Source organism: Macrobrachium nipponense, chromosome 29 (genome assembly GCF_015104395.2).
Source record: "Macrobrachium nipponense isolate FS-2020 chromosome 29, ASM1510439v2, whole genome shotgun sequence".
NCBI classification, from domain to species: Eukaryota; Metazoa; Arthropoda; class Malacostraca; order Decapoda; family Palaemonidae; genus Macrobrachium; species Macrobrachium nipponense.
This window is the reverse complement of record NC_061092.1, coordinates 15,033,693-15,047,579: the sequence shown is the minus strand read 5'-3', so window position 1 is coordinate 15,047,579 and position 13,887 is coordinate 15,033,693. Positions and strand designations below refer to the sequence as shown.

At 34.4% G+C, this 13,887-nt stretch overlaps 1 protein-coding gene across 1 annotated transcript in view; it reads left to right on the top strand.

Annotated features, from left to right (window-relative positions):
* The window catches only part of LOC135206141 (ribosome quality control complex subunit NEMF-like), a 97,789-nt gene extending 85,876 nt beyond the window's left edge, over window positions 1-11,913 (top strand). Inside the window, exons 18-20 of the mRNA XM_064237398.1 lie at window positions 2,111-2,329; window positions 2,747-2,859; window positions 11,682-11,913. Coding sequence (XP_064093468.1) covers window positions 2,111-2,329; window positions 2,747-2,859; window positions 11,682-11,880 — 531 coding nt within the window. The 3' untranslated portion in view covers window positions 11,881-11,913. The remainder of the gene's footprint in view (window positions 1-2,110; window positions 2,330-2,746; window positions 2,860-11,681) is intronic.
* Window positions 11,914-13,887: the final 1,974 nt, after the last annotated feature.

The window sequence follows — 13,887 nt, the reverse complement described above, 5'->3', positions numbered from 1 at the left end:
TTAAGGTTATAATACCTTATTTGACAAGCTTTTTTTGGAGATATCCATTTTTTGGACTTTGCTTTTTATATTTCACAATGGGAAAAACTTACCTTTTATATTTGACAAGGTGGAGCAATGCAAATTTATTCAATGTCTGAGGAAGTCTTAATGATGAATGGTTTGATAAGAAATCAATTATATTAGTTTCAAACTTACATTGTAGGAGGAGGAGGAGGAGGAGGAGGAGGTACTTTTATGCTAGCTGTATTGTTACATTCATTACTGAATTTAACTGCTTTCAGTGAAAAAATACCATGTAAAAAGATAGGAACAATGAATAGGTGAATTTTTATGAAATTGTTACACTGGCTGTAGGGTGTAGTTTAGCTTGTACTATATATAGGCTCTTAGGTTTTCATTACTTATCGGGAGGCTAGACCCCTAAAATGTCCATTAAGTTGAGGTGCCAAAGTTTTATATACTATTCTTAACATTTATTTGTTTAGAAAAAAAACCACTAACAACAATTAGCCTTATTAAAACTCAGCCATCTACCCTGACTTGAAATTGAAAAAAGAAAGATAGCTCTTATTGCACTGGATGTGTGCAGTGCATCACAGTTCTAACTCTCTTTCCCAGTTTTTTGTGCTTCTATCTATTTCTTTATTTTGTGCTTTTTACTGGTCATTTTTTTATGAGAAGTTAATATGTGCATTCCTTTCTCCCTATATGGTTTAAGGGTTTGGAGTTTTTCTACTCTTCACACCTTTTTAATTCAGCCAGCATCTTGTTTAGTATATTCAATTTTTTTATGTTTTTTCTTGCTACATTCTTTCCACACTTGTTTACTATACTGAACTATATCCTCAGCATGGATTTATGGGGGAATATTCTTTCATCAGTAATGGCTGCCTTGTCTTCCTTTTGTGTTTTTTTATCTTTGTTTATTTATCCTCTTTCACCCTGTATCTTACTTATTGTCATTTGTGATTGATACACTATAGTACAAGCTTCTTTTTAGCCCTGGTCTTCCATTCCCACTCTAAAAACTTCTCTGTTACTATGTCCTGGCCCCACCATCTCCTCAGGCTTACTCTGGAGGAACAGGCTCCAAACATTTGATCCCTGCCATTCTAAGTAATTTCATAAACACTAGTCAGCGACCCTCTTCTAGCTTCTTGGGCTGCTATCAGACACCATCTTCCTTGATGCTGTGTTCCTGTTTGCCCTCACTCATTCAGAGCACTTAATGGGCTTCATTCACCTCACAGTGGAGTCTTTCATCGCAACTGTTGGCATTACTGGAATTTTGGGTGCAAGAAAATGTTTTCGTAAACTGAATTTTTGTTGTAAGAAATGTTTTCGTAAACTTAAACAGTTTCAGGTTATCCGGTTACATAATTTTGATGGAGTTCAATATGTTAATTAATATATGATGTAGTTAATCAAGAACAAAGTCTTCAGGTTAGCCCTGTGGAGTTGAGAATACTAACTAGTGTCAAATGAAATTGTTTGGCAATAGTATAATACTGTAATGATAATAATTTACAAACCCATTAACCTTAATCTTCAGTGCCCTCCTCTCTGTTTGGCAATAGTATAATAATGATAATAATATACAAACCCATTAACCTTAATCTTCAGTGCCCTCCTCTCTTCCCTTCAGTCTTCCAGATGAGGGTTGGCACTGAAGTCAGTTGGGTTGTACCAGCAATAGAATGCCTGGTGGAACTTTTCTTCTAGCTCTTCACACTGGTGAATCCAAGTTTGTTTTGCATGAAATGAGGCTAGTTATGATTTAATGGTTTGTATTAAAACTTGCTATGTTTTTAAAAGTATTTTTTTGTAGTAGAAACAGATTTCATGTAAATCATGGTTAATGATTTACTATACTTATATTAACATTATCAATGTTCTGTTACTGTAACCTTTACAATTGTTTTAAAGTGCTAGAAGATTTGTTTCATTGGTTTTTGACGTAACGTTGTACAGTTTCTGACCAACGTTATAGAGGTCCTGAGCAAGAGTATTGAAGTTAAATCTTGTATTTCTCTTATTTTGGGGATCGGTTATTGTAAGTTCTGTTTATCTGACATAACTCGAGCCTTTTCCTTTTTTTTTTTAATAGTCAGCAGGTAGCAGTAAAGATAAAGATAAAAAAGGAAAAAAGGGTGGCAAGAAGAGTACAGACAGTGAATCAAAAGGAATGCAACAGCCAAGTAATAAAGGCAGTAACCAAAAACAAAGTGCTCAACCAAAAACAGATATTAAGGATTTAGATGTGTTGCAAATCAAGCAAGATGCGGATAAAGATGAAGAGGATGAAGAAGAAGAGGAAACTGAAAAGGTAATAAGCTACAGATCTTTCTTGTGAATTAGATTTTATATTGTTCTTAACTTACTGTAAATAAGTCATGGTTATAATTTATGGGATTTACCCTGGTATTGGAAATTTTCATCAGTATTGATAACATGGTAGTACACTGTTTTCTGTATGTACTTTGGTAAATTTAGGCAGTTTTCCAAAAAATGCAGGCAGGCTTAAATATATACCTGATTTGCTGGTATCTCCCCTGCAGTTAAGGTGAAACTTTAAAATTCTAAAGGTGGGAATGACAAGCAGCTGTAAATATACTAAGAAAGAGTACACAGCAGAGTTAGCCTACATGGTATCCCAAATGAATATAAATTCTTTTGGAACATCCCAAAAGGCTGTGAACTTGTATAGCAAGTTCCCACAGAGTAAATGTTACTGTATTCCTAGGTTGCTGATGATCTCAACATCATTAATGCCTTGACTGCCATCCCTGTTCCTGAAGATGAGCTACTGTATGCCATTCCAATCTGTGCACCTTATGCAGCCATGTCAAACTACAAGTGAGTATTTTGATATAAATGTTTTAATGCATCATGTTACATCACACACAATTACTTGCCAGTGACAAGTAGGGAAAACCTAGAATAAATCTTAGAATATTTTACTAACACGTTTGGAGAATTAATGGCCATATACTTCTTTATTTCCACAACTTTGGTGTATATTATTAATTTGAATGTTATTTAAAGGCATGAGGAAGGTAATAATTATCAATTACTTATCTCTCCGTCTGCATTTTTTCTCTCCGCCCTCAGATCTTAAAATTACTAAGACCCTCCAATCATCAATATACTAATTGTAGCCCTCTAGCTTCAGTGGTTTTTATTTAAGGTAGAAGTTAGCGATGATGGTGCTTCTGCACAGGCCACCACTGGGCTGTGGCAGTTTCATATAGCATTATATGCTGTACAAAGAAGTAGATTGCATCAAAGAATCTTTGGCTCATTTTTTACTTAGTCAATTTTGTGGTTCTAAACCCACCACAAAATATATCGGTACTAATGGTTGTTCTTGCATAAATATAGTGTTTAAAAGAGGCACATTTACCATTAAGGTATACATATTTACAGATGCTTTCATTTGCTGAGCCCCCTCATTTTGGGACCACCTTGACGTGGTGAGGGGGCTCTCGAACCTCAGGAATCTCTTCCCAGGTTCGAACCCAAGAGTCCCATATGACATTATATATTTTCGAGTAAACTTATGTGGACTTTTCCATTTTTTGCCAAAATTTTTAAAAGCAAATAAATGAGAAAACATATCATGGCTTAACGTGGAGTTAAATCCGAAGCTAAATAGTGAGAACTGTGGTAGATCCATCATCTACCCGACAATGTTCGGACCTGTTTTTCAGGCGGAACTATTCTGTGGAGCTGGACCACGGATTCCAGGGGGGGCCTGGTTCTAGGAATAGAACTCTCGGCATTCTATCCAGTTTGCCCATAATGTGATTAGGATGGGGATAATTGTATCAACATAATACTCTTAGTCCTAGCAAGCGGGTTCTGCTTACACTTGGGCCATACTAATCATGTTATGCCATCCCCTTTTGGGGTAGGGTAGGGATGCGGACATTTGGGAGTCCTTTCTCACTTGTGCCTTTGGCAGAAGATTTAACTTCGCGAAGGGCCAATGATATCTTTTCAAGATTTTTTTTTTTTTTTTTTTTTTTTGTAAAAACTCAAAATTTATGAACTGTGAAATAAATGATTTGAGTACCCCTGGGCCCCATGATGGAAAAACTATGGCACAGTTGATGACCATTGGCACGTCACTCCCGAATTTCCTAGGTACTGCCACAAGTAGTGAAAGTACTATAAAAGATACAAAGGAACACCCTGTTCCAAGTAAAGCAGCAGAGCCAGAAAACCAAATAGAGTGCATAAATAAAAAAGAAACAAACAAAAATAAATTGGTAAACTCCAATATCGTAACAATGGAACCATATATGATGAACAATAATTCTGAATTAGAGACAAATAATCCTCCCAGCAATACAGAAAAATATAAAAATCATAATAGACAAGCAACATACATAAAACAAGGACCAAAAAGAAACAAAAATTACCGACTTAATCCCACATTGGTACATTTTGATGACCTCTTTGGACCAGATAATTGGTCAAGATTTCTAGTCCTCAAAGCTGACAACAAAATCTCAGCAGCGATGCTAGAAAACAAATTACTTAACATATATCCAACACAAGACATGGAATGCAGACACATCAAGGACAATGAATGGCTTATCCAAGTAACCAATAAAAAGCAGTCCACTGCCTTTTTAAGTATAACAGAAATAAATAATATAAAGGTAATAATTACAAGCCACGAAACATTGAATTATGACAGGGTACAGTCATCCTACCCAATAGCGAGCAGGAGCTTCCTTCAAAACAACTATTGCTAGACTCCCTAAAATTGAGATATAACAATATCCACGATTTAGAAATATACTCTATTTCAAGTAGGAAAGATAAAAGTAAAAATATCAACATTGCCAAAATAAAATTTACAGGCCAAGACTTACCATTTAAAATAAAAATTCTTGGACAAAATAGAGAAGTTCGTCCTTTTGTTCCTAAACCATTACAATGTACACAGTGCTCAAGGTATGGACACACATACAAAAGATGCCGTAATAAAGCTATATGTGCAGTCTGTGCATCAGATGACCATACCACTAATTGGAACTGTAATCAATCAAAATGTATTAATTGTGGACTAGCCCATCACGCAAAATCTAAGGAGTGTTCATTTTACCAATATAACACAGAACTTCAGTTGTTAATAAATAGGACAGGAATGTCAGTCATGGAAGCCAGACTTGAGCTAAAAGTAAGAGGCGTTAACAATCCATCCAAAACCCCCACCTTTTCAAATGTGACTAAAAATCAAGACATCAAACAGCACAATGACAAACAAGATAGTATAAACAGGGAAACTGGATTTCATACCAATAATACTGAAACACAAAATAAAAGTGATATTACAACAACCAATACCACCACTAACATAGATGATTCAGTTATCCATGGAAAAGAACTTCCAATAGAAGAAGAATTAAATAATGATGATAATCGAACTGGCAAAAAGAAAAGAATTCTAGAAAGAACCCCACCTAAGGGAAAAAAGGTAAATATTGAAAATTACAATCAATCCAGAGAGACTCCAACTACACCAGGAGAACATTTTAAAAAAGATATTAAACTAACCTCATCACAAGTGGAAATACACAATTACCCTCAATCTCAATCAAACAGCCAACATCTGGACAGTAAAGATCACTCTTTACAAGTTCCATCAAATAATACTAATGAAAATCATACCATTAAACCAAAGCAAAATATAACTATCACCCCCCAACCATCCACAAGACCGAAATATCCCATTAACAACAACAAAACAAATAACCCCTCAAACCAACAGTCCTTATCACTACAGAAAAGGAACAATAGAATTACAAAACCAGAAATTTCTAAAGCTAGACCAAAAACTTCTGAACCAATAATTAACATTACCAAACATGCTTCATCTTGTGGTTGTAATGAATGCTTTGTAAGTACTTATAACCAACTAACTACCAAGACAGAGGACACAGTACGAAATTGTATTGACAACTTTACCAAATTAAGGAGGTGCCCTTTAACACACCAACATGAGAACGAATTATGTTCTGAATCCTTAAAATACAAAAAGGAAATTATAAAATCAAAAATAGACTTATTAATATTCAACTATGAAAAACAAACAACTGCAGAATCTAATAACCAACATACAAATACAACGATTAAAAAACCACAAATAAATTCAAATGCATATAAACTACGAGATAAAGTAAAATCAGCAATCAATTTACAGAATTTAACACCAATTCCTCCCAATAATGGAATATAAATGGTCTCTTAACCCGACTACGTCTGGGTGAATTACAAAGAATCATACGAGACCACAACCCAATGTGCATATGTCTACAACATATAGGAAGTAACCCTACAAATATCCAACACTATAAAATTGCCTGTTATTCACCAACTGACGGTGGAAAATTAGGCACAGCCATATACGTTCATAATAGCATTACATATGAACCTGTTGACATACCATCTATGCCATATCAAATAACATCAATTAAACTGTATATGCCTGATAAAAGTAAAATTACTATTTGTAATTTATATAACCAACCAAATTTCAATGCAAATTTCAGTGATTTTTCTGAACTTATTAGCAAAAGTATACAGGAACCACTACTTATAGTAGGAGATTTTAATGCACATAATCCATTATGGGATATTAATAACCCCACTGACACATCCGGAATCAACATAGAGAATACTATAATGAAACACAATCTGTATTGTCTCAATGAAAGTGAAGTTCCAACATATTTTTCAAATACACACCTAACCTTTTCTTCAATTGACATTTCATTATGTTCAAATGATGTAGCGGAGAAATTTGAATGGAACGTCCTAGACGATTCATACACAAGTGACCATTTCCCAATCATTCTGAACTACTTAAGTAATGTCAAAATATTGCCACCTACAAGATATAATATCCAAAAAGCTAACTGGGATAAATATTTCCTATACACACAAAACATACCACCATTCCCACATAATGAAGATCACAATACTACATGTGAATCCTTCTCAAACTTCATAATAAATGCTGCAGATAAAAGTATTCCAAAAAACCAAAACACATTCCACAAAATCCCCTGTCCCATGGTGGAATCCAACATTAACAACATTAAGTAAAATAAAACATATATTGAGTCGCAATCTAAACAGACTCAAAACTCGCCTTAAATCACTCAACAAAATGCCCTATAGTATAAACATATTAAACAAAATAGTTATAACAAACATAACAATTAACCACATTAAACCACTATATAACAATATACAGCCAAATTTAGAAAAAACGGTAATAGCTGAAAAAATCGCATCATGGAAGGAATATGTCTCAAACATATCTTCAAACACATCCACAAGGGATGTCTGGCAAAAGATAAGGAAAATCAATGGAAAACATATAAGACCTCCAAGAAGTGCAATACATTTAAATGGAAAAATATACCATGATACTTATGAAATATCAAACATAATTGGGAAACATTTTGAAAACATCAGTGCTTACTCCAGCCTAGATACACATTTTCAAAGTATCAGAAAACAAAAAGAAAATATAATACTCAATTTTGAAACTCTTGAAGACCTGGAATATAACTATATTTTTAACATGGATGAACTAGATAATGCCATCAACTCTTGTCATCCCTCTGCACCAGGATATGATAAAATATCATTTGAAATGATAGAAAAATTAGCTCCTATAGCTAAATCATTTTATTTAAAATTTTAAAAATTTTACAATAGTATCTGGCTAAAACGTGTCTTTCCTGATAAATGGAAACATGCCATAATTATTCCAATAAACAAACCAGGAAAGGATGCAAGTAATCCATCCAATTATAGACCGATATCTCTAACAAATTGCCTATGCAAAATCTTAGAAAAAATGGTTAATGAATGATTAACGTATGTAATAACCTAAGAATCCATTTTAACACCAACACAATCTGGTTCAATAGCTGGCAGATCAACCCTAGATCCCTTAACACATTTAGAAGATCATATCAAAAAAGGCTTTGAACAAAAGAAATTAACAGTAGCTATATTTTTTGATATAGAAAAAGCATACGATACAACATGGAAACATAACATCATGCAAAAACTCCACTCCAAGGGACTAAGAGGCCACTTACCAATATTTATTAAGAACTTCTTAACAAACAGAACTTTTCAAGTAAGAGTAGAAAATTCCTACTCAGTAACCTATAAACTGGAAGAAGGAATCCCTCAAGGTAGTGTCTTGAGCTGTACATTGTTTGCTTTAGCAATCAATGACATTACTATAAATTTACCAAGTGGTGTAAAAAACAGTTTATATGTTGATGACTTTGTCATTTACTATACGAGTAGTAATCTGAGACATGCTCAGAGAGTTCTCAGTACTGCCATTTCAAATATATGTAGTTGGGCAAATTCAGTTGGATTTAAATTTTCAACTGATAAAACAAAAGCAATCGTCTTCTACAAAGACAAAAGGTGGATGAAGAACCAAACAATCAAACTGCATCTTTATAGCACTGAAATACAATTTTGTACAAAAATCAAGTATCTAGGAGTAATATTTGATCAACATTTAAATTGGAAAGAGCACATCAAATACATTAAAGCCAAGGGCATCAAAGCCCTTGCCATATTAAAAAAGTTATCACACACTAATTGGGGAGCAAAGCGAGACATTTTATTAATGATATATAAGGCAACAGTCTTATCCATAATAGATTACTGCTGTCCAATATATTCATCCGCCTCAGAATCTGCATTAAAATCTCTCGATGCAGTGCACCATGAAGGCGTGCGATTGTGCACAGGAGCTTTCCGATCGTCCCCAACAAACTCACTTTTGGTGGAGGCAGGTATTTTGCCCTTAAAACATCACCGTAATTTAATAACAATACAAAGAGGTCTTTCAATGCAAGCGGGATCGTCTCCTGCAACTTACTGCTTCCAAAACTGTAATCAAGTAACAGCAGTTAATAGTACTAGCTCTTTCCCAAAAAGAGCTAGATACATAATGAACATACATAATATGAATCCAATTTTTCACCCACCAATGGAATTGCCACCACCATGGATTTTAAATAGAGTAAAGATATGTACCTCCCTGTCTTACCTACTCAAAAAACAAATGACAAGTACGGAAATGTACCGCCAACATGCTTTGGAGCACATTAGAAGAAAAGGCGACAAATTTATGATATATACAGACGGCTACAAAAATAATGTTGGAGTAGGAGCATCTGCATATTCGAAAAATATGTTAAGTAAAAAAAGCCTACCTTCAATATCATCAGTATTTACTGCTGAAGTCACAGCCATACAGATGGCTCTAGATATGATATCTGAGGCAAAAGCAAGTGTCTCTGTAATTTTCAGTGACTCACGTAGCGCTATAGATGCAATAGGACAGTATAAATCAGGAAACCAAATAGTACAGGAAATTCAAATAAAAATTCATCAACTCCTCCAATCAGGAATATCAATGGAAATATGTTGGATCCCAGCACACGTGGGAATATAAAGGAAATGAATATGCAGACTCTGCTGCCAAATTAGCCTGCACTATCCCTCCAACAATTTCATATGCCCCAGTGTCAGACTGGGTAAAATCAGTTAAAACATTAATTTACCAGGATTGAAAAGAAGAATGGGCCTCTGTGCCAACAACAAATAAACTTAAAAATATAAAAACTGAAGTCTATGCATGGAGGACATCCTCACAGGAGGAAAGAGCAAAAGAGGTGATCCTAGCAAGGCTACGTATAGGACACACAAGATTCTCACATGGTCACTTGATGTCAACACCACATGCTGACCCAGTGAAATGTAACAGATGTCAAACACCCATGACAGTACAGCATTTGCTTGTTGAGTGCCCAAATTGGACCCAGCAAAGATCTATTTATCTGCGGAGTTCGGAAATGAAAAATATTCTTGCGGAAAGCAGGGATTTTTCAATTAATAAAATCATAAATTTTTTAAATAAGACGGGTTTCTCAAATAAAGTCTAATTTTTTTTTTTTTTTTTTTTTTCTCAGGATTGATCCCTGAGAACCAGCCCGAGAAGAGTCTACTTGAGACTCAGAGGTCTGGAAAAACTAACACCTATTAATAATAATCATTTGCTGAGGTCAAAGAAAGGTTGTTTTTCTAATATTGAAGTAGAGAATATACAGGCAGTGTGTAAAGATGAGAAAAGAAACAAGCAGTGAAACTAATTCGAGAAAAATAACAAAATTGTAATCAGCAACGAGGGTTACCAATTTGTGAGAATATGTGAACTAGGACCAGTTTGTGGGTTAGGGCCATTAGTTAAGAGGTATGGCTGCATATGCTTTCAAAAATTGTCACTTTATTATTATATCTAAAAAATGAAGGCTGAGGAAGACAGCTCAAAACTTGTAAAATTTGTGTGTTATTGCTGCTTCTTTGGCAACCACACACCTTCCAACTGAAGGTTTGACATGGACTTCTCAAGCCTTTGGGTAGAAATAACCTTGAGGTTGGGGGGGTTGTACTATCCCACCTATTGTCTTCCTGTCTCCCAGTGTCTGCTGCCATGTTAGTCTCTTCAGCTATGGGCTACAGTGCCTGTGACTTCTGCTTGTGTTTCTTTGGCTGCAACATCCTCTGTCTACACCTTAACTTCATCTGCCTTGCCCCTACCATCAGCTTCTGTTCCTGGGCCTTCTACGTTCTCCTCTTTCCTTTGTTCAATCCCCAGTGGAGAGAGTCGAAGGTGCATTTCTGAATTTCGGCTGCTCCAGTATAAAGAAATCAAAGAAGATACATCGTAGATCTGTCTTCCTCAACATCATCATCATCTTTGTTGCCTGTTTGTTCCATTCCATGAAGCCGCTCTATTTCTCCTTCATCTGGGGGCAAGGCCAACCATCTGATTCCTACTGTTGATTCTTGTTCGGCTAATCACGACTGTATAATAATATTTTGTCTCCAAGTTTGTTACTTGTTTGTCTCAAGCTGCCCCTTCGAGGTTACACACCATTACAGACGGCCGTGTGTCCATCAGGGTTTTCAGCTGTACGTCTTATACTTTAGCTACTGAGGAGTGTCACCCAGTTTGTGATTCTCTTGTGGCAATCCACTTTGCAAGAGAAGTCTCCTCTAATGGCCGTAGATCTACGAATTGGGCACTCCTCAAGACTCAAGAACTTGCAGTCATTTTACTGCCTTCCACTTGTCAGGCTCAAGCAATGATGGTTAAGACCACGACCGTTAGGAAAGATGACAAATATGGAAATGCAAATAGGCAGTTCCTAATAATTGGAATACTTTGTCAAGTGTTTTGGCCTTTGTAAGTAAACAATCATGATTATTACAAACTAGTACTACCTTACTATAAATAAGCTATCCTTTATCATTACCATCATTGAATTTGTTTGATTCTTCCTTTACCAAGGTGGATGCAAAAGGTTTCATCTCCACAGTTTTGAGCACTTTCCACCTGAAATCTTATGTCGATGAAGTCCTTATCCGTCTATTTTTTCATATCTCCTTAGCATTCCTATTGGCCTTTGTCCTTTAATTTCACACCTACTATATGTCTAAAATGCAGGTGGTAAATTGATATAACTGTACTCTTGCAGATATAAGATTAGTAAAAGCAATGCAATATTTGTACTCAAATTCACATTTAACCTAAAATATTTTTATATTTTCCTCAGGTTTAAAGTCAAGCTAACCCCTGGGCCTGGAAAGAAAGGGAAAGCCTGTAAAACGGCCTTGGCTTTATTTTTGGGAGATAAAACAATTACTGGCAGAGAAAAAGATCTTCTTAGGGCTGTGCGTGATCAGGATTTAGCAAGAAACCTTCCAGGAAAGGTTAAGGTTTCAGCTCCTAACATTACTAAGATTAAGAAGTAATGAATTAGAAAAAAATTTGATTTTTTAACTCTTAAAAAATATAAATATATTTAAAAATAAAAAATATTTTAATAACCTTCAAATATCTGCCTTGAAAGGCTTTGACAAATTCAAGCATATGATGTACTCTAAAGGGTTATTAGCAATAAATAGCATGCACCTTGTATCCAATATTGCTTTTAAAAGGAGATATTTAAAAAAAATAATCAGCATGTAACTACACACCTATGCATGCTTGTTGTTAATGCTAGTTTGGAATGAGACCAAACAAAAAGGATTCACTTTTATACTTGCGTTGAAATAATTATTATAAATGTATAATGCAGACACAGTAGACTGGGAAGCAGGAGGAATGAAATGGAGAACTCACTAGATTACCAGTAAATAACAGTTTCATTAGTAGAGTGGACAAAGACTTACAATGAGCACAATAAGGTTTGTACTACCATATGCAGGGATTACTTATGGGAAATACATACATACCAGCAACCAATTCATGAATTTGACAAGCAGCTTCAAACATTTAAATGACACTCACCAGTGGTATCCAAAGCTTTAATTATATAATGACAAATGACTATTTAAGTGTATAAAACCAACCCAGTATACAAAATGAAGAAAAAAAGTTAAAAATTACATTAACAAAACTAAAAATGTTAAGCAAAAATATACTATATATAAGGCCAAATATTTTTACACTGGATCAGATGTAACTGAATTAACACTACTAGCAATAATATTACTTAATTATTCACTTAAATTGTTCTTGCTTTTTGGTTCCATTGTTCCTTTTGTATTACTCTTACTGTTTTAAATGATCATTGTACTTAAGCACTAAAACTAAATACTTTGCTTTATTATAGAAAATGAGTAACTTGTTTTACCATACAAATATATATCCAGTCCATATCAAAAATATATTTTCAATAACTATCATAAAGTATCTTCTTGTAATTACAAACATTCAATATGAATATAACAATGCTTTAACATAGTTTTTTTTAATAAGTTTTTAACATAGTTTTTTAATAAGCATTTAAATAAGTACAACAAAATAACTTGCAACATATTAATTGTGCTGATTCAAAATGTGGTCAAACCAAGTAACTCTTGATACAACCACAAGTTTGCAACTTAAACCCAAACAACTTAGATATGCCACATGGTGAATTACCAAGGAAAATAGATTAGAATGTATATTACCTTAACTGTGAGCAATTATATATTGCACTGCACAAGAAATATCATCATCACTGCAATAATCTACAAAGTATAAGTGCAGCAACTGAGAACAGCATAAAACAGGTATGCATCCTGTTTCTCGATGTATAATCACCAAGATCTATTTTACCCCTTGTGTAAGTTTTAAGATAACAAATTAAATAACAGGCTGCTGGTGATAAGTGGTCCTCAAGAATCTTAAAAGTGCCTATCCCTAGGGATGAGAATGAACCTTAAATTCAAAGTATCCAGATAATTTAAGAACAAAGAGTTTTGCAGCCATGGTAACTGAATTTTAGTAAACATGATAATTATGTTCAGATCCAAACAGTAATTTTCTCACTATTATTGAAGGAAAATTATATATAAATAATCTGCTGCACTTGGAGCTGGGTTCTAAAAAATAGTTTACCCAGACCAAATAACTTGCTTAATTGGGACTAGGTTCTAAATGTAGTTTACCAAGACCAAAGTGATAAGCACCCTTAATACTGAACTGGGGGGTTTATTATATAAAAGAATTGAGCTTAATTTGATCTATTACAGCTTGTAAAAACTTTCTTATTAGCCTGGTTACAAATTTTAAGGATTTTGACAAAGTATTTTTTCAGTTGATCTGCATCCAGTACTCTTCTGAAAAAGCTGATTCTGTCAATAACCTGTATGATTACATAGGTGAAAAATACAGGTGACAGAAACTTACAGAGGGGGATACATTGCTTAGGTAGTACTTGAAAGGTAAAACTAACAAAGCTCATAATACCTTAAATAATATTTTTTATAAGC